This window comes from Thrips palmi, unplaced genomic scaffold (genome assembly GCF_012932325.1).
Source record: "Thrips palmi isolate BJ-2018 unplaced genomic scaffold, TpBJ-2018v1 HiC_scaffold_10, whole genome shotgun sequence".
Classification (NCBI taxonomy): Eukaryota; Metazoa; Arthropoda; class Insecta; order Thysanoptera; family Thripidae; genus Thrips; species Thrips palmi.
Window position 1 is genome coordinate 21,995,355 of NW_023144621.1, and position 26,052 is coordinate 22,021,406.

A 26,052-nucleotide genomic window follows, 5' to 3' on the forward strand; every position below is an offset into this window, starting at 1 on the left:
CGTCTCTCTGCGCGAAACAGGATTTTCCTAGTTGCTGAAGTGTTCGGCACGCCTGCCCGTTAAAGCGATGATGGTTGGCTCAAGGCGAGGAGTGGCGACAGGGGCGGGGGCAGAGGGGAGGGAGGGACTTAAGTCATGAAAGTAAATCAAGTTGCCTCTCCAGGCCGCGGCGCCGGAGGGGGAATCGGGGGCAGGAGGGGCTCGGTCCGCGCGGCCAGGGGGTGTTGCCTTGGGTGTTGCCACTGGGCAGTGCCCCCTCCCCTCCCCTCCGCCTGGAGTCGCCGAGTGACAAGTCGTTGCGGTGTGTTTAGGGGATGATTCACGAGACAGCGGGGCAATGCCTACAGGGAACTCCCCCTCCCCGCCCGGCCTTCCCCCTCTGTGGCGGTATTGATCGTGCGAGGCGTGGAGGCTTCGGAAGGGGTCCTGCCTCGCGCCGCCTGCCCTGGCTGCCCTGGCCCGGGCTGGCTGGGCCACGCTGCCAGCGCCGCCAGGCCGCCAGGCCGCCAGGCCCTTGTGGGGGTGGGGCGCGATCAGCTGAGTGGAGGCTCCTCCTGGATGGCCGCCCGGCCCCGGGCCCGGCCCACGGCCCAAGCCCGACCCAGGGCCGCGTCGGCCGCACTCCACTCCGGCTGCTGCCCTCGAGCCGCACCGACCGCGCACCGCGCCGCGCCGCACCGAGGGCCTGCACGTCCAGCACGTCGCGGAGTGGTGGTCGCGGTGGTCGCGCGCGGCCCGACAGTGTGAGGGCAGGGGGCGCGCGCCGAGGGCCGCCCCCTCAGCCACCACGTGGTCCAGGGTGTGCTGCTGCTGCTGCGGGGGGCGGCCAGCAGGCCCTGCGCCGCCGGCGTCCACGACGTCCCCGGCGTCCCCGCCCGGCGACACCCTCGCCGAGGACGACGGCCTGCTGGCGGCGCCGGGTGCCGTCGACGCGGCCCCCGCGGAGGACGCCCTCGCGGAGGACGCCGTCGACGCGGCGGGCCCGGACGCCGCGACGCCCTCGGCGACGCCGGTCCGCGCCGATGGCGAAGAAGGCGGTGAGCGCGCGGCCGCATGGCCCCACTGTACGCCGGGCACCTCAACAAGTGGTGTGTGTGCTTGTGTGTCTCCGTGTGTGAGGCTGTGTTTTATTCATGCCTTGCTCGTGCCAATACGGATGCGTGCACTCTAAAGAGGGAGCACTTTGAATTTTGAGGTTCTCGGGGTCAGGGTCTGGATGCAAATGAGTTGATGGCGTGCATGGCGTGCAAAGAGAGAGTGAGAGGACAGGCCGTCGAGCGATGGGACATGACAAAAACCGGATCAGATGACTCTTTTGCGATGCAGTTCTGTTTAGCTCGACTCTCAAACTGTTGCTCTCAAAATGAGAGACGGCCGTTTGTTTTGTGGCTCATTGGCCCAGCCATGCGGGTCGCGTCGCGAGCTCGCGAGGGTCGTCCAAACAAAGGGGGTCCACCATCCCGGCCGTGCGCCCCTGAGCCCAAGCCGGAGCCCCTCGAGCGTCTGGAGCGTCTCGAGGACGGCGACGTTGGAACTGGAGAGAAAGCCCCTGGAATCCTCGTGAAAAATGGCGCCGCTACTCTCGCCAAACCAAGTTACCTTCCCTCTTGCCCGCCCCGCCGCCGCGCTGGGGACCGCGAATTTCCGTTTCCCCCGAGGCAAAGTTCCTCGGTAAGGCAAAGGCCACGCCACCGGCACGGCCACGCCACGGCCACGGCGGGACAGAAGAAGCGGGACGGCGAAGGAACGGAAGAAAGTTGTCCACAGACGCGCCGAGTTACCGTCCGTCACTCTGGCCACTGCAGATTGAGGGGGAATAAGTCTCCTCTCTGAGACAGAGCGAGTGAGAGAGAGAGGCACAGACAGAAAAGGGGGCGGGAGAAGAGAGAGAGAGAGACACACACATGGGGGGGGGGGAGAGACCGTCGGAACCTCCCTCTCGCAATCAGCCTGCCTCGTCCTTTTTCCTCCTCGAAAGCGTACTGTATCCAAGGACTGGCCGCGGAAATGACATTATTAAACGGAGCTTTGTGGTGGTCGTTGGGTGGAGGGTGGGTCGGGCTTAGGCCCCTCACCACACTGGTAAAACTGGAGCGTAGTTGTTCGCTTTATTCAAGCATACTACTTCTACGCTTGAAGGTTCAACGCTTGAAGTCAAGCGTACACTGGTGAAACAAAGGCATAAAAATTATGCCCTTTAAGGGCGTAAACGATTTACGCCCTTAAAGGGCATAAATCGTTAATGCCTTTGGGAAGGGCATTAAAATTTTGCTTGAAATTCCTATACCATTTACGCCCTTCCCAAGGGCATAAAACGATTTTTGCCCCTGGAAGGGCGTAAAAGAGTATTTATGCCCTTAAGGGCGTAATTTTTATGCCTTTGTTTTACCAGTGTAGAGAAGACATTTTTCTATGCATCTAACTGGGCAAGAGAGGAGCCGAACGGAGAACCACGCTCGAAGCCCCAGCGTAGCAACCACTGAGCTTGAAGAAAGGCGTAAAAGTACGCTTCAGTTGTACCAGTGCCCCAATCGCCGTGCCCGCGTGCCGCAATGCGCCGCGCCAAGCTGCGCCAAGCTGCGCCAAGCTGCGCCTAGCTGCGCCTAGCTGCGCCTGCTCGACAGGTTAACCTTCACAGCCCTGGCCGGCAGGGGCCGAGGCCGTGAAACGTTGCGCTGCCGATCCGCTGTGAGCCCCTACGCCCCGCTGCGCCCCGGGCCACAACCCGCCACAACCCGAGCAAAATCCCGGGGGATTTCCGAGTGAGCCCTATTGCCGCAGGTGTGGTGACCAGGCCGCAGGTGTGATGTCCGAGGCCGCTAATGCGCTGGCCGAGGCCTGACGCTTTGTGCGAGACTGCTGACGTTGACACGGTGTCCGAGGCCGTCGACGCGGTGTCCGAGACTGCTGAAGCGGTGTCTGAGGCCGCCGACGCGGTGTCCGAGACTGCTGAAGCGGTGTCTGAGGCCGTCGACACGGTGTCCGAGACTGGCCAAGTGGTGTCTGAGGCCGTCGACGCGGTGTCCGAGGCCGTCGACGCGGTGTCCGAGACTGCTGAAGCGGTGTCTGAGGCCGCCGACGCGGTGTCCGAGACTGCTGAAGCGGTGTCTGAGGCCGTCGACACGGTGTCCGAGACTGGCCAAGTGGTGTCTGAGGCCGTCGACGCGGTGTCCGAGGCCGTCGACGCGGGAGGCCGTCGACGCGGTGTCCGAGGCCGTCGACACGGTGTCCGAGACTGCTGAAGCGGTGTCTGAGGCCGTCGACGCGGTGTCCGAGACTGCTGAAGTGGTGTCTGAGGCCGTCGACGCGGTGTCCGAGGCCGTCGACGCGGGAGGCCGTCGACGCGGTGTCCGAGGCCGTCGACACGGTGTCCGAGACTGCTGAAGCGGTTTCCGAGGCCGTCGACACGGTGTCCGAGACTGCTGAAGCGGTGTCTGAGGCCGTCGACGCGGTGTCCGAGGCCGTCGACGCGGTGTCCGAGGCCGTCGACGCGGTGTCCGAGGCCGTCGACGCGGTGTCCGAGGCCGTCGACGCGGTGTCCGAGGCCGTCGACGCGGTGTCCGAGGCCGTCGACGCGGTGTCCGAGACTGCTGAAGCGGTGTCTGAGGCCGTCGACGCGGTGTCCGATCGAGGCCGTCGACGCGGTGTCCGAGGCCGTCGACGCGGTGTCCGAGGCCGCCGACACGGTGTCCGAGACTGCTGAAGCGGTGTCCGAGGCCGTAGATCGTCGCAGCTGAACGCGGATGGCGACAAGCCTGCACGGGCCGCCATTCGCACCTTGGCGCTGCTTGGCGCGGAGGTCGGGATACCCCTTCCCTCCCCGTCCTCCTTATCGTGATTCAGGGCGCAGCCCGGCGCAGCCTCTCGGCACGGGCCGAGGCCCAGGCGGCCCGGACGACCCCAGACGGTGGCAGGGGCCCTGCCGGGTCGGGTTTAGCATGGCACCAAGCTAACGCTGGCTAACTCGAGGGGAAAGGGGCGGGGTGGGGCTGCCCAGGCACGGCCAGGCCCAGGGCCGCAATTCCTGGATTACAGCCACAGTATGCGGTTCACTGCCGCCAACCAATTACGAGAAACATTCCCGCCAACCGCCCCGCCAAGCTCGCGCCAAGCGCTGCCAGCCCCGGCATGCGTCAGCCGTAATCACGGCGAAGGGAGGAGAAGAAGGAGGAGAAGACCGCGGCTTTGGTGTTTTCGCTGTGGGAGTTGGAGGGAGTTAGTGGCGACACGTTTGCTGAGCAAAGTGACAAGCGACCCGACCCGACCCGCCAGGTTAGAGGTGGCGCCGGTGGGTAGGGAAGGGCAGCATCTGGCGCCTTCCGCCAGTTTGTCTCGTCTTCCCTCCCAGACCGTGTTTATGGGAGCCCCTGTCGCGGAGAGCGCAGGCACGATGTAGGAACGCTCCGGTGGAAACACTGCCGTCTGTGGCTGAAGCAAAAAAGCGTACGAGATAATAGTTCCGCCGATGGCCACCGCGTGGCGCATGTGTTCCCTTTAGTCCGGCTCGAAGCGCACCGGCCCACGGTTCCCTTGCAGGCTATGTATTTTTCTCTTTTGCTGATTTTTTTTTCTCAGGGAAGTGTTCTTTTAACAAAAGTACTATTTAACTGGTTGTCCTAATAACTTTCTTTTAAGTTTTAGAAATACTCAAAATATAAAAAGTGACAACTTTTAAGTTTTTTGAATATCGAAGAAAGTGACTATTTGACTTTTTAAAAATACTTGTGTCAAGAGTCTTAATTTTATGTAAAATTTTCCTTCCCTTTTGCATTGACTCATACCCGCAAAGAAGGGCTCCACCTCTGTTTACTTGCTGAGTTACAGATGTTCTCGTTAACTCTAACTAAGTCGAATCTCTTTGTCTCCTCATGACAAAGGAGAAGGTTCCCAGCCTTTAGATTCTGGCAAATATATCTCTTTTGGCATAGCAAAAAGGTGGCGTTGCCCTTTTTTAAAACACAATTTCCCTTAGGTTTCATGAAAAACAAGAAATGACATAAAAGTGTCACAGAATCTCTCAAATTTGAAGATCAGTGAACATAAGTCCAGGGAAACTGGTTTTACTGCTTGTTTTAAGCTTATATTTTCAATTGTGCCAACGCTATCATTTTCTTAAGTCTTTGAAGTTTCAATTGCCTGAATCTGATGACTAGGGTCCTTTTCCTTTGTCGTGAAGAGAATTTGAGAGAAACGACTGAAAGTTTACGTGAATGTTACTCAAAAACTAATTGGAGTTGAGGCCTCCAACTTTGGGAGTAAATTTATCTGGTATTCATATTATGTATTTTTCTAACAAAATTAATGTGAAAATTAAAACCTGAGAACTATTCAATTTTAACAATGTTATGCCTACTCAGACGCCACCAACAGCAAAGTGATTGTACCCATTAATGGCGCTCTGACATGTTGCGTCCTGACAGAGACGACTGGTAGGACGGTTAAAAGAATACTTTTGAACATAATTCGAATCCTAGTTCCCTTTACAAAACAGCACACACTTCACAACATAACAGTCGACACGCATCCACCCATAGGGAGAGCCCGCGAGCTGGACTAAAGGGAACACGAGCGCCGCGTGGTGGCCATCCGCGGAACTATTATCTCGTACGCTTTTCTGCTTCACTTTCGGAGCGGCCGAAGCGGGCAGTGTTTCCACCGGAGCGTTCCTACATCGTGGCGCAGGCAACTCTGCGCAGCGCCGCAGCGGCGTCGGCCGGGCTGGCCTGCCCTTGGGGCCCTCGCTCGGAGCTGCTCCGCTGTTCCTCCCCAAAGCCCGAACCCCAACCCCAGTAGCCGGCGGCGCGGACGTCCTCAAACTTATTGAGTGGGGCGGGGAGGGGACTTTCTCAGGGGGCTGTTTTCGCCTCCCGAGTTCATTTATGCGAAAATGGTGGCGCGTGCCTGCTCGGGCCTTGGCTCGGGCCGCCTCGGGGCGAAGCAGCGCAGCAACGCAGCAGCGCACCGCGTCAAGCACGTCAAGCCGCGGCACACTTACGTAATCGACCGTCAGGTCGCCGGAGTGCCCTGATGCAGCATCTCAGGGGTCCTTCATACATACTATGCCGTCGCCCGGCCCCGCCTCGCCCCGCCTCGCCACGCCCCGCCACGCCCCGCCCCGCCTCGCCCCGCCCCGCCTCGCCACGCCCCGCCACGCTGTCCCACCTGCCCTGCATCCCGCCCGCCTGCCCTTGAGGCCTTGAGGTCGAGGGTGTGCCAGGGCGTGGCCGGGGCATGGCCGGGGAGGGTCGAGCACGGTGGGCGTTTGAGGCTCGGCAGCGGTGCAGGTCCAGGCCTTCCAGGCGGGCTGGTCCGCCGGTCCGGTCCGGGGCCCCCCTTGGCCCTTGCTCCGTTGGCTCCCTCGGTTGGCCGTAAAAGCGCCCCATTTTCGGTCCCTTCGGCTTCCCTTCGGTCGACTCCACTTTGCCCGAGTGGCGGGCATTGCCTGAAGCACTACCGGAACGCGTTCCGCGGCTGCAGGCGTGAGTGTTTCCGCCTCGGAATCGGAACGTCGGAACGTCCAACGCCTCGAGGAGAAGAGGAATTGCCTGGCCTCGGCCTGGCCCGTTGAAATGGCTTTGTCCGCGAGAACGGGAATGAGAAATTGCCCACAGTCCTTTTTCTTTACGTGGTATGAGGGCACACCGAGGGCACACGGTGAAAACGGAACCTGGTTTTCCCAGGAACTCCCTGGAAATCGCCTATGTCTCCACCATAGGCTCCCTGGGAAAACCAGGTTCCGTTTTTGCCGTGCATTGCTTGCGTGGAGAATATATTTTCAAGGCGTTTGCCCTGGGCATGTGTTTTCAGCCTGATTTTTCTTTTGCTCGGGCTCCACAGAAAATCAACGTTCCAAGGGTGGGCCGACTAATTCTTTTCGCCCTCCGTCTCGCGATGAGAGTTGTTTCTGCCTGAGCAGGTTTCTGAGCCGCGAAAAAGAGAAAGAGCCTCCCCTTGCTGACGAGCCCCCCCCCCTTTTTCCTTTCTCCTAGAAGCACTTAGCTGATTGCGGTGGTCAGCTCAACAGGCCGCGCCTTCCACCGCCTCGCCCGCCCACACTGCAGGAAATAACCACAACAAAAGTACACAAATTTCTGGCAAATTTTTTATCAGGTTTTTATTGTACTTTCAAAGTACAACAATTTTGTACAAAGTACAATGGAACCGGCATGACGAGTGCTGGGGAGTCCCGGCTCGTTGTGGTTTGTACAATCTCGTTGTACTTTCTACAATCCCTGTTGTACTTTCATTGTACAGTTTTTGTTGTACATTTGTTGTACTATTCACACTTTTTCTTGCAGTGCAGCCCGCGCACCTGGGCCCTCTCTTTCTCTCTTTCTCTCTTTCTTTCCGCCTGGAAATGTAAAGGCCGGCCGTTTGAGCGCTGAATGGGCTGGCGTCGCTGGCGTTGGTGGCCAGCCTGGGGAACAATTGCCTGCACTGTGTGCTGCTGCACTGTACGGGCCGGTGGGAGGCCCTCCTTTGTTTTCCACATTTTCCACTCCTCTAACCGCGCGTCTCTCTTTTGGGCAGGCAACCCGCGCAACAAAGTGGCCCTGGCGCCGGGCCACTCCCTCATGGACTGGATCCGGCTGGGCAACTCGTCGCAGGACCTGACGGGGGTGGGGGGCCGCGTCCTGGACGTGACCCCCGAGCAGCTCGCCCAGCACAACACCAAGGGGGACGCGTGGCTGGCCATCCGAGGTTCGTACCTTTTATGTTTTGCAGCGATGCACGTGTTTTCCTTGCTCTCCTCCTGCGCGGCGGAGGGGCTGCAGACTGCTTCCGAGAGTCGTTTTCGTCGCTCTGTCTCTCTCGCACCCATGGCTCGTCCCATATAGGTGCGAGAGAGACAGAGCGACGAAAACGACTCTCGGAATCAGTCCGCTGGAGGGGCGAAAGCTGCTTGTTGGCTCTGCCAACGTTTGGGGCCGTTCCCTCCGGTTCCCTCGTTTCCCTCCTCGCGGTGCCCAAGTCTCGCCAGGTCTGCAGAGGGAGGTGGGGGCGCGGGGTGGGCGGGCCGTAATCTCCCGTGTCTTGCACGCCAGTTATGTACACAACTTGAAAAGTTTGCCTTTTTAATCGGACGGCGGGAACCTGAAGCTTTGCTCTCCCCAGCCCGCCCCAGCTCTCTGGCTGCCGCTGCGTCGCGCTGCCTCGCGCAGAATCAGCGAGCAAAATCGATGGCCCCGTCGACGAGGGCCTCCCTGAGCTGAGAAGCGACTGCTGCGACTGCCGCAGGTGCGCGGCGGCGCCCTGCCGTCGCCAGCACACCGATTCCGAGAGTCGTTCTCGTCGCTCTGTTTCCCTTCCATCTTCACGGAACGCCCCATGGGTGCGAGAGAGACAGCGCGACGAAAACGACTCTGGGAATCAGTCTGCTGGTCACCGCGCGGGAAGCTCCAAACAAACTCGAGTCGCTGGTCGCGACGAGTTGCAAGCAGAGTTGGGGCGAGTTGGGGCGAGTCGAAGCCACTCCGAGTCGTGGTATAATTAGTGCTGGACATGCCCAGACTCAGTCCGCCCCGAGCAACCCGCCCGATTGCAGCAGTGGTGCTGTCGAGGGCGCTGTAAGCCCGCGGCGAGGCCGGGCGGGCGGAGCCCATCCTGTGCCCCGTGGAGGTGTCGACGTTGTTTCGCCCACCCTCCGTCTCCATCTGCCCCTCCGGAACGCAACATTTCAACGTGACATTCTGCGAAGGAAAGCGGCGCTCAATTTCCTTTGCTGCTATTCTGCCGCCGCCCTGACTGATTCCGAGAGTCGTCGTCGTCGCTCTGTCTTTGTCGCTCCCATAAGAAAGCCCCATGAGTGCGAGAGAGACAGCGACGAAAACGACTCTCGGAATCAGACTGCTGCTCGCGCGTTCCCGGAGCTCGGAAGCCCAGCGTCCCCAGCGTCGGACCGTCCGACACACGCTGGCGCACGCTGGAGTCTGAAGCTTCCTCTTGAGCAGGGTAGTGTGTTTGTTTGGCAGGCAACTTTGTCACGCGCCCGCCCTGCCTGCCTCCCTGCCTGGCCTGGCCTGGCCCCGCCTCTCGGCACTCAGCGCTTCTCGCGTCACGCACGCAAGACGCACGGCGTAGCACGGCACTGTTGTGTACGGCGGGCGGGTTGCATGCCACCCTGTCCCAGCATCCCAGCCCACTCCCCCGGCCGCTCCTCCCTAAAGCTTCCAGCAAAGCTTGCACCGCTCGACGCTGCGGGGTGGCACGCCGCCAGACCCGCCAGGTCTGGAGTCTCTCTCCCCAGGCGCCACCGCCGCCCCGCTGCACACTGATTCCGAGCCGGAAGCCCCCTCTCTCTCGCACTTACGTGGCGTCCCGCGCATGGGCGCGAGAGGGACAGAGCGAGGAGGGGACCCCCCGCTCGGAATCAGCCTGCTGGCTGGCTGGGTCCACCGCCCCTACCCCCTGGGAGATGAGTGACGCGTCAACCTGGCGGCACGGCCACGCCACGCCACGCTCCAGGGGACAGGCTCCAGGAGACAGGGCGGGGCTGGAGGCGCTGGAGGCTCCAGGCAGGGAACGCCCCTCCTGGAGCTGTTTGCGTTTCTGTAGATTAGGTTTGAGCCGGCAGGCGGGCAGGGCCCTGCAGGGTGGCGGGCGGGGATTTCAAACTCGGCTGATTCCGTTTGGGTGTCCGTACACTCTACAAAAAATGTCCTGTCAACGCCGTTAATTTATTACCAATGTTTGCTGTTATGCAATTCACGGCGTTTGCTGGAACTAGTTCACGGCGTTTACTGTGTCCGGTTACAGTGTTCACTGTGATCGGGCACAGAAACGCCGTGAATTGGAGCCTGATTTGCAGTACTTCGGTGCTCGCGGCGCAAACTCACAGTGTTTACTGGGGACCAGATCACAGTGAACACTGTAACCGAGATCACAGTGAACGCCGCGAACTAGTTCACAGAAACGCTGTGAACTGCCCTACAGTGAAAACTGGTAATAAATTAACGGCATTTACAGGACATTTTTGGTAGAGTGTAGATCCGCAGGGCTGGGGCTGGGGCTGGCCATGGCCCGAGGGCTGGCCTCTCGGCTGGCCGGTGTTGGCTCCAGGCCGCGCCAAGCCCGCCAAGCGACAAGCCGCCCGTTGCCACCCACAGTGCCACGGTGCCACACAGCATAGCGCGCGAGTTGGAGCGAAACGTACACACACGCGCGCGGCGCGCACTCACACAGCGCGCCGGGCTGCCAACTTTAGCTTTAGCGCATACGAGATGCGCCAGTGTACGCGCGCTCGCACTCCCGTCTCGTTTGCGAGTGTTGTGTGTGGGGGAAGTTTTCGAACTTTGTATAACGGCATTTTAAAGGCAGCAAGTCGCGCGCCAACAAAACTCGCGGCATTATACGCAAGGCGGGCTTACGTTGCCGACCCGTTCCATCTGCTTCACCTTTTTAATTTTTTTCTCTTTTGCTGAATTATTCCCTCCCGTTCACTCTCCCTCTTCCGCCCCTCATTTATATTATTTAATCCCGACGCGGGCGAGAGGTGAGAGGCGGGAGGCGGAACGGCAGGAAGAATGAATCGAAGGTGGGGGGCCTTGAATGAGTTTCGCACTGTCGTGGTGCTTTCATCATGTTCCATTTAACCTGGGACCTCCGTGGCCGAGGCCGGTCCCAGGCCGGTCCCAGGCCGGTCCGGCAGACATCAAAGCCGCCCTGCCTTTCCTAACTCGCCGAGTCCCCGTAGTCCCCCCCCCCCCCCCGCCCCTTTCCACCCCCCAGTATCCTGCCGCCCCCACCCCCTTTCTCCACTGCTTATTCCAGACCAGCCAGACTGGCTAACGCCGACTATGGCTGTGTCGGCACAAGTTCTTCCCCCTTCCCCACACCCCCTCTCCTGCTGTCCCCCGTTTCATGCTTTTCTGTCTGAAGCGGTCTGAAGTGTCCGACTGGCGCCTTGTCCTCCGTCAATGTTTTTCTGAGAGTTTGCTTCCCTTTGCAGGCAGCGTGTACAACGTGACGCCGTACATGAACTTCCACCCGGGCGGCGTGGAGGAGCTGGAGCGGGGCATCGGCACGGACGCCACCAAGCTCTTCGCGGAGGTGAGGCCTGCACCACCTGCAGACTCCGTTGTCTCTCTCGCACCTACACGGGACGCCCCATGAGTGCGAGGGAGACAGCGACGAAAACGACTCTCAGTCTGCTGAGGGTGGCGCCCCGCATCGCCCCCATCAAAGCCAAGATTAGGGCTTGTTTCGGGGGAAGACGAGTTTTAATTGGTTTTCTGGGTTACAGGTCCACGCCTGGGTGAACTACGAGTCGATCCTCAAGAAGTGTTTTGTGGGTCGGTATCGTCCCAGGGCCAACGGCGCGGACGGCGCTGCCGGGGTGGGGGTGGCGTCGAGCGTCGCGCCGAGCGCCGCGTCGAGCGCCGAGACCTCGCCGTCCAAAGCGGGCCTTGGAATGTTCCTTGCCTCCAAGGAAGAAAAGGAGAAGCACAATGCCGCCAGGAATGCACCCCTCAAACATCCGAAACGTGGGTCTATTTTTCAATGTTAAAAGAAGAAAAGAAGGGTTACCCCCCCCTCTTGTTTAAGACAAAAAAGGTGGTTCAGTGTTACTGATTTTCCTTTGTCTTTCACAGGAAAACTTCGTTGGGACTGGTACGAACAAGAAGAGACGGGCTCAATCGTTCTATACTGTCAAACTCAAGAAGCAAGTGTACTAGTAGCTTTGGGGAAGGATAACCAGGACTTTAGGATAGAAGTCCTAGAAAATGGAGAGACGTGTTCTCTTCATTTTGAACTAGAGGGTACCATTATTTGGCCCGTTAGAATAATTCAAATTCCTAATTCCAGCAAGGTGGGGTGTATTCACATTTAAATGTGTTCGCTCTGAATTACATAATGTTAATCACATAATGTTAATCACATAATGTCAATCACATTATGTTAATAATTTTTTTTTTATCTTCCAGGTCGAAATCCAGCTGAAAAAAATGAAACCAAGTCATTGGAAAAGGCTAGGACTTCCCTGTGAAGACTCTGGGCAGGAAAAAGGCTCAGAAATTCAAATTAATTATTCAAAAATGGAAGTTGTTGACACAATTGATGTGAACTACAATACCAAGATATTAGTCTTAACTCGATTGGATCAGTCTTTTTGTACAACTCCTGTAGGGCACCATGTAAGAGTCCGTATGACACTAGAAGGTAATTTCTAAGTACGTGCACTTAACCATTGTTTTTAAATTTTAGCAAATTTCAATGTTATCAATTTTATGAATTCTTTTCAGATCAAGAGGTTGTACGCTGCTATACTCCCATTTCTAAAAGTTTAGTGGACCCTCTTAGTACTGAAGAGCAAACTCGAGTCTACTTAATGGTGAAGGAATACAAAGACGGTCTCTTAAGCTCTTGGCTTGCTGGCAGGCCTAAACAATCCATAGTCGAAGTCAGTTCTCCTGAGGGTTCCTTTCAAACAAGACACTTGGCAAATAGGAAAGAGTTGTATTTATTTGCAGCAGGTACTGGTTTTACTCCCATGGTTGGGGTAATCAACTGGGCTAGAAAAGTCATTATTGGAAAATTGTGAGTAATCTTAGTTCTATATATTTGTACTATTGTACTCCTTGTTATTATATAACAACATTTTGTTTTCCTCATACAGCACCAAAATTTGTTTAACATTTTTCAATCGGACTGAAAAAGATATATTGTGGCGAGAAGAACTTGATAAACTAGTTCTCAAAGATGGCAGGTATGTTTCCCTACAACTATGAAATGGCAGATTGGCTCATTGAAACAGAACATTACCTAATATCACCCCTGTTTGAAACTTTTCTTGTTTAGGTTTTCTGTCACGCATATTTTGTCGGAACCTGATGATATGTGGACCGGATTAAGAGGTCGAATAGATGGAGAGTTGTTAAAGGCTCACTTACCCAGTAGATCACCTCAGGAAGATCCCAAATTTTTTACTTTTGTATGTGGACCAACAGCATTTACTCAGTTAACTGGAGGGTAAGAAGGATTTTTTTTGCACTTTATTATCACAGTTTAAATCTTTCCTATGACTAACATCAATCTTTATTCTGTCTCATTTCAGGTTACTCAAAGTACTGGGCTACTCAGATGATGATTATCATTGCTTCCAAGGATAATGTGAAGTGCTCTTCAGCAGAAATTTTATGTTACAATTTTTGGAGAAGCTTTTCCTTTTCCCCTTTTCCCACCCCCTAACGAATTTTTTATCATGTTTCCCCTTTCATATTGTAGTGTAGATCTATCGCACATTTTACATACTGCATTGAAATAGTCTTTTTGTCATGACTTGTCATTCATCCTTAGAGAGCACTATTTATGATTCTTAATAAATAAAGTTTGTATGTTATGCAATAATGGACGCAACAGGGTTTATTGTTCTTGCAGGGAGAAACTGAAGAACTTGCCATTAATTCCAAATGATTTATTTTTGATTACTTATTTTTCATACTTGATTATTCTGTAACTTAATGCATGGTAACTGTCATCACTGTCATTCACTATAGTTGTGCACAATGGTTGCCACATTTTAAAATTGATAATCATCAATTGTGTAAATTTTTTATACATAGACTGTCATTAGAAACGTCCACTTGGAAAGGTTTGTGTAAAATTTAAAGTTTAGACTTTTTTGTTTCAATAAATTATTGGAACACTGTAGTACTACTAAATTAAGCACTAAAGTAGCAAAATATTTCCTTGTGATGGCATCTTGATTCCTAATCCCTCCATTGTGCAATCTTGTGATATTTGTTTATTGAGCCTTTTAGTACCCAAACGAATAATAAATTCTTTTGAAATGTAACCTGTTGTGAATGATGAAAATCCTCATATATTTCCTGTAATCATTGCCTCATAGTTTTGCTAATTTCTTTAGACCTGGTAGAAATGAAAGAACCGGGTAGAATGTTCTCTAAAAAAAAAGAAAAACGTTTCAGACACACAGCTATTATGGTGGAGAAGAGCAGAGATCCAAGATGTGAATAAATGCACATTTAATTAATTTCAGAGAATGATTAATCAACGCAATCTGCTTTGGTAATTAAACTGCCTTGGTATTTTGCTGGTTAACATTGTTAAAACAAGACAGAAACTGAGAAGCTCGTGCCAAAAACCAAGAAGAATTCGTCTCATTGGTTTGAAAAATAATGACTCTACAACACGGGTCGGGTGTCTGAGTGTCCATCAGTAGAACCTAGAAGAAGCCGGTGAAACGTTCTCGAACGTCATTCCTGGCGGCGCCAGAAAAGACGCGGCAGTGGAAGGGGAAGCGCGTTCCCCCTCCACTCCGGCGCCGACCAATCAGAGCGCGCGTCGAGAAGATTCGAGAGCGCCGCGCAGCGTCGAGAAAACCCGCGAAGCGGCGAGCGGATTCGAAGCGGGCCGCTGCCCCCACCTTCCCCCACCACGCGCACGGCCGCTCATATAAGCAGCGCGCGCCGACGGTCGGCAGTTCAGTTCTCAGCGAGCAATCAAGTGATTCAGAGCTAAAGTCTACGCGACTCAGCGCTGTACCAGTGTTCTCGTGAGCATCGACAAGTGCTAGTTCCTTCATTTTGTGATCAGCGAGTTTTCGCCAAGTGCCAGTGCGAGTGTTTCGAGTGATTCAACAAGCCAGTGAATCATCCCAGCCAAGATGCCAGCCGTGGGAATCGACTTGGGCACCACCTACTCCTGCGTGGGCGTGTGGCAGCAGGGCAAGGTGGAGATCATCGCCAACGACCAGGGCAACCGCACCACCCCCAGCTATGTGGCCTTCACCGACACGGAGCGCCTCATCGGCGACGCGGCCAAGAGCCAAGTCGCCATGAACCCCAAGGACACCGTGTTCGACGCCAAGCGACTCATCGGCCGCAAGTTCGACGACCCCAAGATCCAGCAGGACATGAAGCAGTGGCCCTTCACCGTGGTCAACGAGGGCGGCAAGCCCAAGATCCAGGTCTCGTTCAAGGGTGAGCGCAAAGTGTTCGCGCCGGAGGAGATCAGCTCCATGGTGCTGACCAAGATGAAGGAGACTGCCGAGGCGTACCTGGGCAGCACGGTGCGCGACGCGGTGGTGACGGTGCCCGCCTACTTCAACGACAGCCAGCGGCAGGCCACCAAGGACGCGGGCGTCATCGCGGGCCTCAACGTGCTGCGGATCATCAACGAGCCCACCGCCGCGGCCCTGGCGTACGGCCTGGACAAGAACCTCAAGGGCGAGCGCAACGTGCTCATCTTCGACCTGGGCGGCGGCACCTTCGACGTCTCCATCCTCACCATCGACGAGGGCTCCCTGTTCGAGGTGCGCTCCACGGCCGGCGACACGCACCTGGGTGGCGAGGACTTCGACAGCCGTCTGGTGAGCCACCTGGCCGACGAGTTCAAGCGCAAGTTCCACAAGGACGTGCGCTCCAACCCGCGCGCCCTGCGTCGTCTGCGAACCGCGGCGGAGCGCGCCAAGCGCACCCTGTCCTCCTCCACCGAGGCCACCATCGAGATCGACGCGCTGTACGAGGGCATCGACTTCTACACCAAGGTGTCCCGCGCGCGCTTCGAGGAGCTCTGCACCGATCTGTTCCGCTCCACCCTGGCCCCGGTAGAGCGCGCTCTGCAGGACGCCAAGCTGGGCAAGGCCGACATCCACGACGTGGTCCTGGTGGGCGGCTCCACGCGCATCCCCAAGGTGCAGGCCATGCTGCAGAACTACTTCAACGGCAAGTCGCTCAACCTCTCCATCAACCCGGACGAGGCGGTGGCGTACGGCGCGGCGGTGCAGGCCGCCATCCTGTCCGGCGACCAGAGCCAGGCCATCCAGGACGTGCTGCTGGTGGACGTGGCGCCGCTGTCCCTGGGCATCGAGACGGCGGGCGGCGTCATGACCAAGATCATCGAGCGCAACTCGCGCATCCCCTGCAAGCAGACGCAGACCTTCAGCACGTACGCGGACAACCAGCCGGCCGTCACCATCCAGGTGTACGAGGGTGAGCGCGCCATGACCAAGGACAACAACCGCCTGGGCACCTTCGACCTGACGGGCATTCCCCCCGCACCGCGCGGCGTGCCCCAGATCGAGGTCACCTTCGACATGGACGCCAACGGCATCCTCAACGTGACCGCCAAGGACAACAGCTCCGGCCGCTCGCAGAATATCACCATCCGCAACGACAAGGGCCGCTTGTCCGCCGAGGAGATCCAGCGCATGCTGGACGAGGCCGAGCAGTACAAGGCCGAGGACGAGAAGCAGCGGGAGCGCGTGGCCGCGCGGAACCAGCTCGAGGGGTACGTCTTCAGCATCAAGCAGGCCCTGGACGAGGCGGGCCAGAAGTTGTCCGAGCAGGACCGCGCCCGGGCACGCGAGCAGTGCGACGCCACCCTCAAGTGGCTGGACAGCAACACCCTGGCCGAGAAAGAGGAGTACGAGCACCGCCTCAAGGAGCTGCAGCAGCAGGTGCAGGACGTCATGACCCGCCTGCACACCGGCGGGCAGGCAGGGCCTCAAGCACAAGGCTGCGGCCAGCAAGCCGGCGGCGCCCACCGCAGCGGACCCACCGTCGAGGAGGTGGACTAAAGCGTCCTAGTCGAATCTTCTCTCCTTCATTCCATTTGTGTTGATTGTTCGCATTTTCATATTGGTCATGTAATTTATTCACTGTTTCATATCTCATATCTCGTGATATCCATGTATTTAAGCTTATTTTGCTGCCAGACTGAATTAGGCTAAGTTCCTAGCTAGTTAGTTAACTTCTATTGCAATGTGTAAATAAATCATCTATTTTAGTTTTGTTGTAAGTGCTGTAAGTAATTTTAAAAAAATAAATAAATATAAATTAAATGTTACATTAGAGTTACTCTTTTACACAGTCACCCTTCCCTTTAAACTCTGCACAAGAAGCACAGAAAACAGAAATAACCCTTCCACGGTCGAAACTGTTTAAAAACAGACTTTGGACTTCAAAGAAATGACGGGGAAAACACCTGACTTCAAACCAGTTCAAATTTGCCGCATTTTGATGCGTAAGTGGCGCCCTCACACAAACAAAACTCAAAGCAGAAGGCGCCTTCTCGAAAACCCCCATAACGATCTACGCAAAACAAGAGTTTGTGTTTGTACACATTGTGCGCTGCAAGTGCAAGATTGTGTTTCTGTTTGGTTCACAGGGATTTGTCTCAACTAAATGCTGTTAATGGACGTGCACGTCTGTCCATGAACATGCTTAGTATTTCCCCTTGAACGTTTTGAGAACGCCTATCGGCTCCATGGCTTGGCTTTAGAGCGAACCATGCTGCCTGTTTGGACACTACAGAACCTCTCTGTCGTCTCATATTTATTCGCTGCAGTGCTTTCTTATCAGGACATTTCTATTAAATAGTTAAAGGAATCCCTTCCTGCGCCTATTCATCTTTTTCTTCTCAACACGGTGAGTGTGTTTGACCAGTAAATAGCATTATTCAAAAGTTTTTGTTGTTGTTGCACGTAACCCTTTCTATGGGTTCTTTGACACTGTCACTTTCAACAAGAAAATTTATTAAGACTTATATAGAAATTTTCCATTAATTCATGTAGAATGACATCATTGGAACCATAAAGTTGTGACATCCAACCACACCACACTTTCTTACAAAGTGGCCAGTCTTAGCTTGGTTGTCTTGCCGAGCGATACTGGAATAGATCACTTGTTTCTTTACAATTCAAAACGGCAGATTTATTAAATTTTACTTTTCTTATGTTTCAGATTGCTGTAGCATTGCCACCCTGTTTCCCAAAACTTTGACTGCACTTTGTCAAAAATGGCAAGTGTGAATATTTATTTCTTTTATTAATCTTCTAGGCCTATAAAATTATATTCTTTGTGAACTTTTTTGCAGGAGCAGCCACCTGATTGTAAGGACGAGTTACAGGCTACTGATGATCATGGCCCTATTTCAATAGTGATGGTGACTGCCGATCAGGCTCAGGAAATGTCTAACCAAATTCAGTCATCCGAAAACAATGTAGAAGTGGAAGTTTCACAAGCAGATGAGGTACACTGACTGAAAACTTTTGCATCATTACTATTATTGTGTAAAATTTTTGACCTTGTTATAATGTTATCTTTTCTGGACTATTTGTATGGTTTAGATTCAACATGTGCTTCAGCGAAATCTAACCTGGGCAACAGTTGATGATGCTTCACGTTTGGATGGCGCTAGTGTAGTGTCCTTGGCTGGACATGAAGGTAGTGTCATTGTTTTAGGGAAAATGGAAAATGGTCAGATTGTTACACATCGAGATGATGGCCAAGACATTCTTCTCATGGTATGTTTTATGAAAGGTATTAATTTATTCAGACTTAAAGCACCCCTGTCTACATATTTCCTGTTTTTATCCTTTTCAGGTGGAATTGAAGTACAAAGATGTTCTGCTGCAGGACTTACAAAATCAAGCTCAAAATCAGATCCAGCCGCAAGCTGATTCAGCTCACCTAAAGCAACATGCCATCACATATGCTGCTCCTACTAAGTCGCGGGTCATTAATTATGTTTCCGAACCTCAATCTAACGGTCTCATTAAGGCAGCTCCTCAATTGGCTTTTACAACTGAGGCGCAAGGAATTGCTTCAAATGCCCATACTGTCGCGTACACTGAAGATGAGACTCCCATCACTCTTGGCAAAACTCATGTCCTAGCATATGATGCGCAAGGGAATGCTCAAACCATTGCTTACCCTGGTCTTCAACCACTGACTCTAGCTAAAGGCCAGACCATCAGTTACATTACCGATGGAACAACTTTACCCTCAACGTCACAATTTGCTGACAGTTCCACTGTCCTTGCTAAAGATCAGACCTTAACATTTTCCACTGGAGGAGCTTCTCTTGGATCCAATACTCATGTAATATCTTTTGTACCAGAGGGTGCTTTGGGCCGTTCTCAGATAATAGAGTATACCACTGATGATATTGTTGATGGAAAGGTAACATTTAGCCACATAGAAAACTCTGCCTCTCCTAAAATAGAAAGTATAGTGTTTGAGGACAGTTTATCAGAGAGTATGGGTGAGACAATCACAGGAGATATCAATGATGGTGACCCTGCAAAAAAGGGAGCTTCTGAAAAAGGGTTAGTAAATCACGAAAGTTTAAAACTCTCTACCGTTTTCATGGAAGTGCTAACTAATGCCTCTGCCTTCTTTTTCCAGCTTGAAACCATTTCCATGCAGTGCGTGTCCCAAGAGGTTCATGCGACGGACGAACTTGCGGGCCCACATGGCGCAGCACAGCGACGCCCGGCCACACATCTGCGACACCTGTGGGAAAAGTTTTGCCATGAGGTGGGACCTTACTCTGCATGCCCGTTTACACACGAGCCTTTATCAATGTGATGTAAGTAAAAGTTATTTTTGTGCTGATTTCAACTGATACTTCAAGTGGCTGTCTTTTAGTTTGGCTAATTATGTTTTTTTTTTTTTTAAATTAGATTTGTGGTAAATCCTTCTCTGGGAAAGGTAAACTGGATAGACACCGGAGAGTCCATTCTGGAGAGCGCCCATTTTCATGCATCACTTGCAACAAGGCATTCTCGGACAAACACAACCTAGAAGCCCATATTAAAACACATTCAGATCAACGGCCGTACACCTGTGCTGTGTGCGCGCGCTCATTTCGATCCAGGTCACATCTCCGTGCTCACCGAAGAGTTCATAGTCAGGTAATTTCTATGATTCTTATTTGATCCAATTTCATGTATGAAATGTTTAGTGTAATTTATGCAATTTTTGTTTCTTCTCCCAAAATTAGGACACTCCCTTTACCTGTCATCTGTGTGGAAAGTCTTTTAAATGGAAAGCAAATTTAAATTTACATCTTAAGGTGCACAATGGAGAACGGGTGAAATGTGATAAGTGTGGAAGGGAGTTTGCCCGAAGAGGAGATTTAGTGCGACATCGGCGCTCCCATGAGGGCCTTCGTCCGCATTCTTGCACTCTCTGCCCTCGAACATACGCCGACAGAGCTGCTCTCAACAAACACTTAAAAAGTCATCAAGAGCATAGACCATTCACCTGCGATATTTGTAACAAGAGTTTCCACTTTTTGTGGTACTTAAATGCCCACAAGAAGATGCATTTGGAAGAGAAGCGGTACAAATGCCATTTGTGTGAAAAGGAGTTTATGAAAAAGGGAGGTCTTACTGCACATCAAAAAATACACAACTCTTATATTTTAGAAGAGGAGAAGCCTGATGGTGTTGTTGGTGTATCTGGAACTGAAAGCAATTCTTTAGAAGGGGTGGAAATCATCCACACTGCACCTCTAGAGCCAGTCGTAAGAATGAAGGTTGAAGATGGAATGGCTGATATAAAGATGGATTTGAGCCACGTTTCTGCACTGAACTCCAACTCAGATTCTGTTGGAGTAGTAATGAGTACCTTAGAAGTAGTGAATCCAGACACAGTTGTTGATTCCTCACTGTTAAATGATGCCAATTTGTGATTTGTGGTTGCCTATTAAGTGCACCTAGAGTAAGGATACATAAATATATGAGCAACTTTATTTTAAAACTTTGTACAAAGCTTTGATATTTATTTGCTCTAGTATTAGAACTTTATATCTTATGACATATTCTCTACTTTATGGGCAAGGCTGTGATCATAATCACTCACTCCATTGTTCATCTCCACTCCCACCCCACCTTAGTGATAATTAATAATAAATGATGATCCAGTATCTTCTCTCCAATTTTGTACTTTGATTTTGTTATATTATTTTAAAATATTGTCTTTTGTTCTTAAAAGTGTCCATTGTTCTTTTAGAACCTGTTGATCTAACGTTTTTTTATTTTGCATTCTCAAAATCCATTACAGAATCAAAACTTAATCAAAGGAAAACGGTATTCTGGTTGCAGTTTAATGCTTGTGAATTATATTTTGTAAGGCAGGAACCTTAAATGGTTGTGATATTTATTAGGGGGCACTAATCTGTTTCTTCTCTGTTTTGTGTTGAAATTTTTATGTTATTGGATGAAAAATCTATACTGCCATCAAGGCACGCATTGACAAACAAAAATAGTCTGTGATTTTCCTTTTACATACATTTAAGTCGATGTTATGTGCTTCACTACATACTTTTGTTCTTGTCTTCCAGCGAAGGTGTCTCAAAATTTGGTTTGGAACCGTCCTGTTTCAAAGGAGCTAATCATTTCTAAATGTCTCAGTAGTCATTTTCTAGATTCACAGTAAAAAATTTCCTTGGCTAACCTTGTAATATATGGTTAGTGGCTACATAGTATATAACAAGAACCATGTTAAATAATTTATGTGTTCTGCAATGTGAGAGTGAGTTTCCCTCATATTTTGGTTTTGATCTGCCTTGATCCCTGTATTTTTCCCTCTCTGCTGTAAATTAGGCAGTAAAGAAAGGTATTTTCTTAAAACCCCTATGATTGTGATGTTCATTCTGTTAGAAGCTTTTCCTTGTCCAGTGTGAAAATTTTGAATTCAAATCTGATTCCACATATTTTATTTGATTAGCTCTGTTTGTATTCTACCCATCACTTATATTGTGTTTATTTATTATAGCGTTGCAGAATTTTAAATTAAGCATCACTCTACACCTTGTCTCATGACGTGGTCCCTTTTGAAAATGAAGGGGGTTATTGAATGTAATTCGTTTTACAGTCTAAAGTATTATTTAGAATATAGTCTGAATTAGGCAGCAATGTGAAGACCTGAATTTGCCAATCGCAAGTCTTTTCCTAATATCTGTGTAACTGTTGGTAATAGTGTTTACTACTACAGTATGTGTTTATCTCATGTCCTAATACTGGTTCATTGTTTGTGAATCTTAGTATTCTGGAGTGTGATGAGTACTATTTGCTTCTGTGAGATATTGTAGCTAAGGAAAAGGAAATGTGGTTGTGGTGTAGTAAACAAAAATGTAGAAGGGAATTTGGTGCTGACTGTTTTTCCTGCTACCATGCTTTGTGATTTTTTTCCTTTACGGTGCTAGTGTTTGTGTAAAGTTAGATGAATCCCTGTATGCATTTTGTACTTCTCAATACATTTATTCTTTTTTTTTTTTTTCGTTTTGTCTGAGGTGTAAGTAGTTAACAGTATGCTCTGTTTACAAATGGTTAGCAGCATGTTTTCAAGTTTTTTCAGGTTTTCAAGTACATGGATTCCTTCACAGCTCAGCAGTCTTTGCCAGTTCATTTTTCAAATTTTCAGATCAATCATAAGCTTCCACTTTATGTGCTGAATTGTAATTATGACTTTATTGTTAGATATTTCCTATCGATACTATCTACTGGGTGATATGTTTTTTCTGTTATGACTTTGATTTAATGTAATCAAGGCTTAGTTTATTACTAGGTTTCAAGCCTGAGGGGGATGAACATGTTAGACTATGACTCATTGTTTTAATTTAATGAAACACTACTTAAGCTTGTTAACTGATGTGGATCATTCCATTGACTGTTACATCAATGATATTTGTGGACTTGACTTTTGGTTCATGTTTGTGTGTATATTTTTATTTATGTCCCACAACATTTTTCTTTCTTAAGTAATTTGAAACTTGGTTTGTATTGTGTCAGTATGGTGATAATAGTGTACAACAGTAATGTGTGTGAAAGGAAGTTTGTTTTGGGACGTTATAATTCATATTGAATTATAGTTGATTTATAAGGAAATGGTTTTCTTATAATTTTATCCAGGGACATCAACAGGATCCAGCAGCTTGTTGCGTCCACTGTTACTGCTGGTGAGGCTAGAGTCCTGTGTAAGGAGCTCACAGCAGACCGTACCTTGTGGATCATTAACACCTCCCTGCAGACTTTGCAAACTGACATTTTTCCCAAAATAGGTTGGAGGCACTGTATTCTTTCTTACATAGGAGGTTTTATTGTTGGCACAACAGTTTTTAACACAGTTTCGCATCAGCCGACAGTTTTGCCACAACATTTTATGACTAATTCAACTTATTTACAAAATATAAATTATTTGAAAGGACATACATACAGGTATATAAAGCGCAGATATTTATCTAGAAATTAAAATCCATCACTTTTCTCGGGCAAATCACCTTTTGCCATCCATATCGAGCCTATCACATTACAATAAAGTGTAAACTTTACCACGCTGATAACATCTCATAAACATTTCATTCCAAAATAATAACATATATAGTGTAGCACATTTGTGCAATCTGTAAACTATCTTCACAACATTACAATCAGTCAAAGCAATCTAAACTCAGCTAGCATTGAAACATCTCTGTTACATTGCTCTTAAATGCAGAAATAGCAAGTACTTCTAAGATCGGAGTCACTCCAGCCCTATTCTAGTAGAAAACAAAGTCACAGTGAGGTCAAAATGGCCCAAGAACTCAAGATGATCTCAGAATGGTCCCAAATAATGACCTTTTTGTAACTTGCTGGGACATGGAGGTCACAGAGCCTCAAGGTGATTTCTACTAGGTACCAGGGATTTCCTTTAATGAACAGGTGGTATAAAATCACTGTCAAAATTTTAAAATATACTATGCAAGGACACAAATTAAAGAAAATACTGTATTATCAATATATTGTGTAAAGAAGATAAATGCTGTAGTTAAATAGTTTCACAGCGCAGATTTGCAACATGCAAGCCCAAGGCATAACTTCTAAACATTTTCAGCTTAACTTTATTCTATAAAGAAAATACATGAGTGCATTCACTGGTTCTCTAACTTTCATTGGGCGGTGTGATATTGAAATTAAACACGTAGGTCAACTAACATACTGTGTATGAAATTCAGATGTAGACTAGGATGAACCTCCATATGGAAGTACTATGTTGAATCGTTCATGAACAAAATTGATTAAATACAAATCTAGTCTGTTATCTTAACTTTCACCTACAGAGGTACCGATCCAGCGATAACATCTGATCATTCCTAAAAAAAGAACATAAATTATATCACATTTATTTTATTTTATTACTAGCTTTAGAAAAATTAATGGCACACCACTATTGTGTCATGGGCAGATTTTCAAGGCTCTCTGCTATCACTTCCTTTACTACATCTCCCACATATGTTCAGCAAATCTCAATTCAAAACCAGGATTGTGCAATTTAAAAAAAATAATAATGTATTTAAGATATGGAGACCAAAGTCAAGGTGCACTACTCTGGCCACCCCCTCGGAGTGAGCGCTTTAGCACACGCCATCAGTATTTGGAATCCACTAATTTTTGTAGCAGTACGCAACCAAGTTGTTTTTTCTAGAGGCAATTTTTCGCTCCATGTTGATTATTTCTGAGGGCAAAATTTTTATAATGGTTTACCTTGAAGAAGTGAGGGAAACAATGGGTAGTTCTCTAAAGTGACCAAAAACTCATCTGCTGTTGCTATTTCATCTTTTTGAAGGTCACAAATATTGTGCGTGTATTCACATTGTGATGAACCTTACAGCTATAGTGGCAAATCGAAAACAACAATTTCAGTTTGAAATGATTCTACTGTCCAGCAGCAGAAACAAACACACATTCCTAAGTTTGCCGCTAAAAAAAAAAACAAATTAAAAAAAATAAAATAGGAAATTAAATTTCTGGAATGGGACAGTCTTCTGTTCAGGATGAAACTGTAACTGGTCCTTGGTTGTGAAACAGGGTTTGTAAGGCAGTTTTGAATGATTGTTTACTTTTTCAAATTGATTTTGCATTTATGTCATTCCCATAAATAAAAACATAACATGTTGTGATTGTGGCTTGGATTAGAGCTCACTGTGGGAAGTGAGTAATTTACGGGGGAAAAGGGGGGAGGGGACACATTTGCAGAGTGGGCGACCACATCCTCTGGGCTTTTGGGTGGTACATTTGCAGTTTTTACCATGATAGTAAAAAATATGCTTAGAAGGTCAGTTCATACTAGGTCACAAATGAAGTATCTAAGTTATTAACGTTATTTGAATAATTGTTATTGGATTGGGGAAGTCCCGGGTTTGAATAAGCTAAAAAATTTCTACGCGACAGTGAGGAGCAGTAAGTATTCTGTAAAACAAAAAGAGGTTGGGGATTCAGAGAGCGCAAAAATTAATAAATACTAAAATGTAGTCCCTTTGAAGCTGGCTATTGAACCCAGATTCGCAGTGTAGTGTTGTCACCTCGTCGGCTGCTTCTCCTAGAAGTCGGCCTTGGGAACGCGGTACGCGGGCCGGTGCATGTTGGTCTTGACGAGGGTCCGGATGTCTGCCAGCTTGTGCAGCCTGTCCGTGGCAGCGCTCACCGTGGCGCAGTGCTGCAGCTGCTGCAGCGAGTGCGTGGCCGCGGCGGCGGCCGGGGGGAACTCGGGGAACTCGGGGAACTCACTGAGCGGCCACGGCGGGAAGTGCGGCGCTGCATGTCCGTTGCCGCACGTGTTTGCGCACGTGGGATTGGGGGTCGAGGTCGAGGTCGAGGTCGAGGTCGGGCTGGACGCGGTGGACGCGATCGTCGAGAAGGTCGTGTCACAGACCGACTCCTCCACGGCCTCAATCCGCTTCAGCTTATTCCGCGGCGGCGGTGGGGGCCGCAACACGGAGGCGGCGGGGGGCGGCGCGTGGCCCGCAGTCAACATGGAAATGCTCTCAGAGCCGCCCGCGCCGCCCCCCGCGAATGCCGTCGTGGCCGCGAATATGCAGATGCCGCTGTCCCCGCTGACGGTGCTGCAGTCCGCCTGTTCGATGCTACCCCCCGAGTTCTGTCGCAGCGACAGGGACAGCGGCACGCTGCCATGGCCGCCAAGGCCGCCGAGGCCGCCCTCCAAGGGCACGGGGATGTTGTCGAACTGGAACAGTCGTGGCCAACGTCACGGACAAAGCAACAAAGCAGCGCGGAGTGACAGCAGGGTGACTTGCACTCACCTGGAAGATGTTGGCGTCCAGCTTGAGGGAGCCCCGCCTGCACGCGCTGCTGCCGCTGCTGCCGCACAGACTGGAGCGGCGCGGCGGCGTGGGCGGGGGCGGCCCGTGCGCCGACATCCTCCGGAAGGTGGCCGACAGCGGCAGCGGCGGCGTGGGCGACAGCTGGTCCTCGTCCTCCTCCTCCAGGCTGTCCCGGTGCAGCAGCTTGCGTCGACACCCCGC

At 50.9% G+C, this 26,052-nt stretch overlaps 3 protein-coding genes across 4 annotated transcripts in view; all 3 read left to right on the forward strand.

The window, feature by feature from the left end:
- The window catches only part of LOC117654449 (cytochrome b5 reductase 4), a 20,671-nt gene extending 6,876 nt beyond the window's left edge, over positions 1–13,795 (forward strand). For both annotated transcript variants that reach the window (XM_034401085.1, XM_034401086.1), the window contains 9 exons: positions 7,531–7,701; positions 10,949–11,049; positions 11,243–11,483; positions 11,592–11,809; positions 11,925–12,159; positions 12,243–12,537; positions 12,617–12,706; positions 12,799–12,969; positions 13,055–13,795. In XM_034401085.1, coding sequence (XP_034256976.1) covers positions 7,531–7,701; positions 10,949–11,049; positions 11,243–11,483; positions 11,592–11,809; positions 11,925–12,159; positions 12,243–12,537; positions 12,617–12,706; positions 12,799–12,969; positions 13,055–13,109 — 1,577 coding nt within the window. In that variant the 3' untranslated portion in view covers positions 13,110–13,795. The remainder of the gene's footprint in view (positions 1–7,530; positions 7,702–10,948; positions 11,050–11,242; positions 11,484–11,591; positions 11,810–11,924; positions 12,160–12,242; positions 12,538–12,616; positions 12,707–12,798; positions 12,970–13,054) is intronic.
- Positions 13,796–13,941: 146 nt separating this feature from the next.
- On the forward strand, positions 13,942–16,809 carry LOC117654448 (heat shock protein 70 A1-like). Its single transcript, XM_034401083.1, has one exon. It carries the CDS (start codon positions 14,627–14,629, stop codon positions 16,538–16,540), a length of 1,914 nt encoding a protein of 637 aa, XP_034256974.1. The 5' UTR covers positions 13,942–14,626; the 3' UTR covers positions 16,541–16,809.
- Positions 16,810–16,908: 99 nt separating this feature from the next.
- LOC117654447 (zinc finger protein 773-like) lies at positions 16,909–22,639 on the forward strand. Its single transcript, XM_034401082.1, has 8 exons — positions 16,909–17,390; positions 17,706–17,763; positions 17,839–17,994; positions 18,092–18,268; positions 18,348–19,072; positions 19,152–19,335; positions 19,430–19,660; positions 19,750–22,639. The coding sequence occupies exons 2-8, from the start codon at positions 17,761–17,763 to the stop codon at positions 20,440–20,442; spliced, it is 2,169 nt and encodes a 722-aa protein (XP_034256973.1). The 5' UTR covers positions 16,909–17,390; positions 17,706–17,760; the 3' UTR covers positions 20,443–22,639.
- The last annotated feature ends 3,413 nt before the right edge of the window (positions 22,640–26,052 follow it).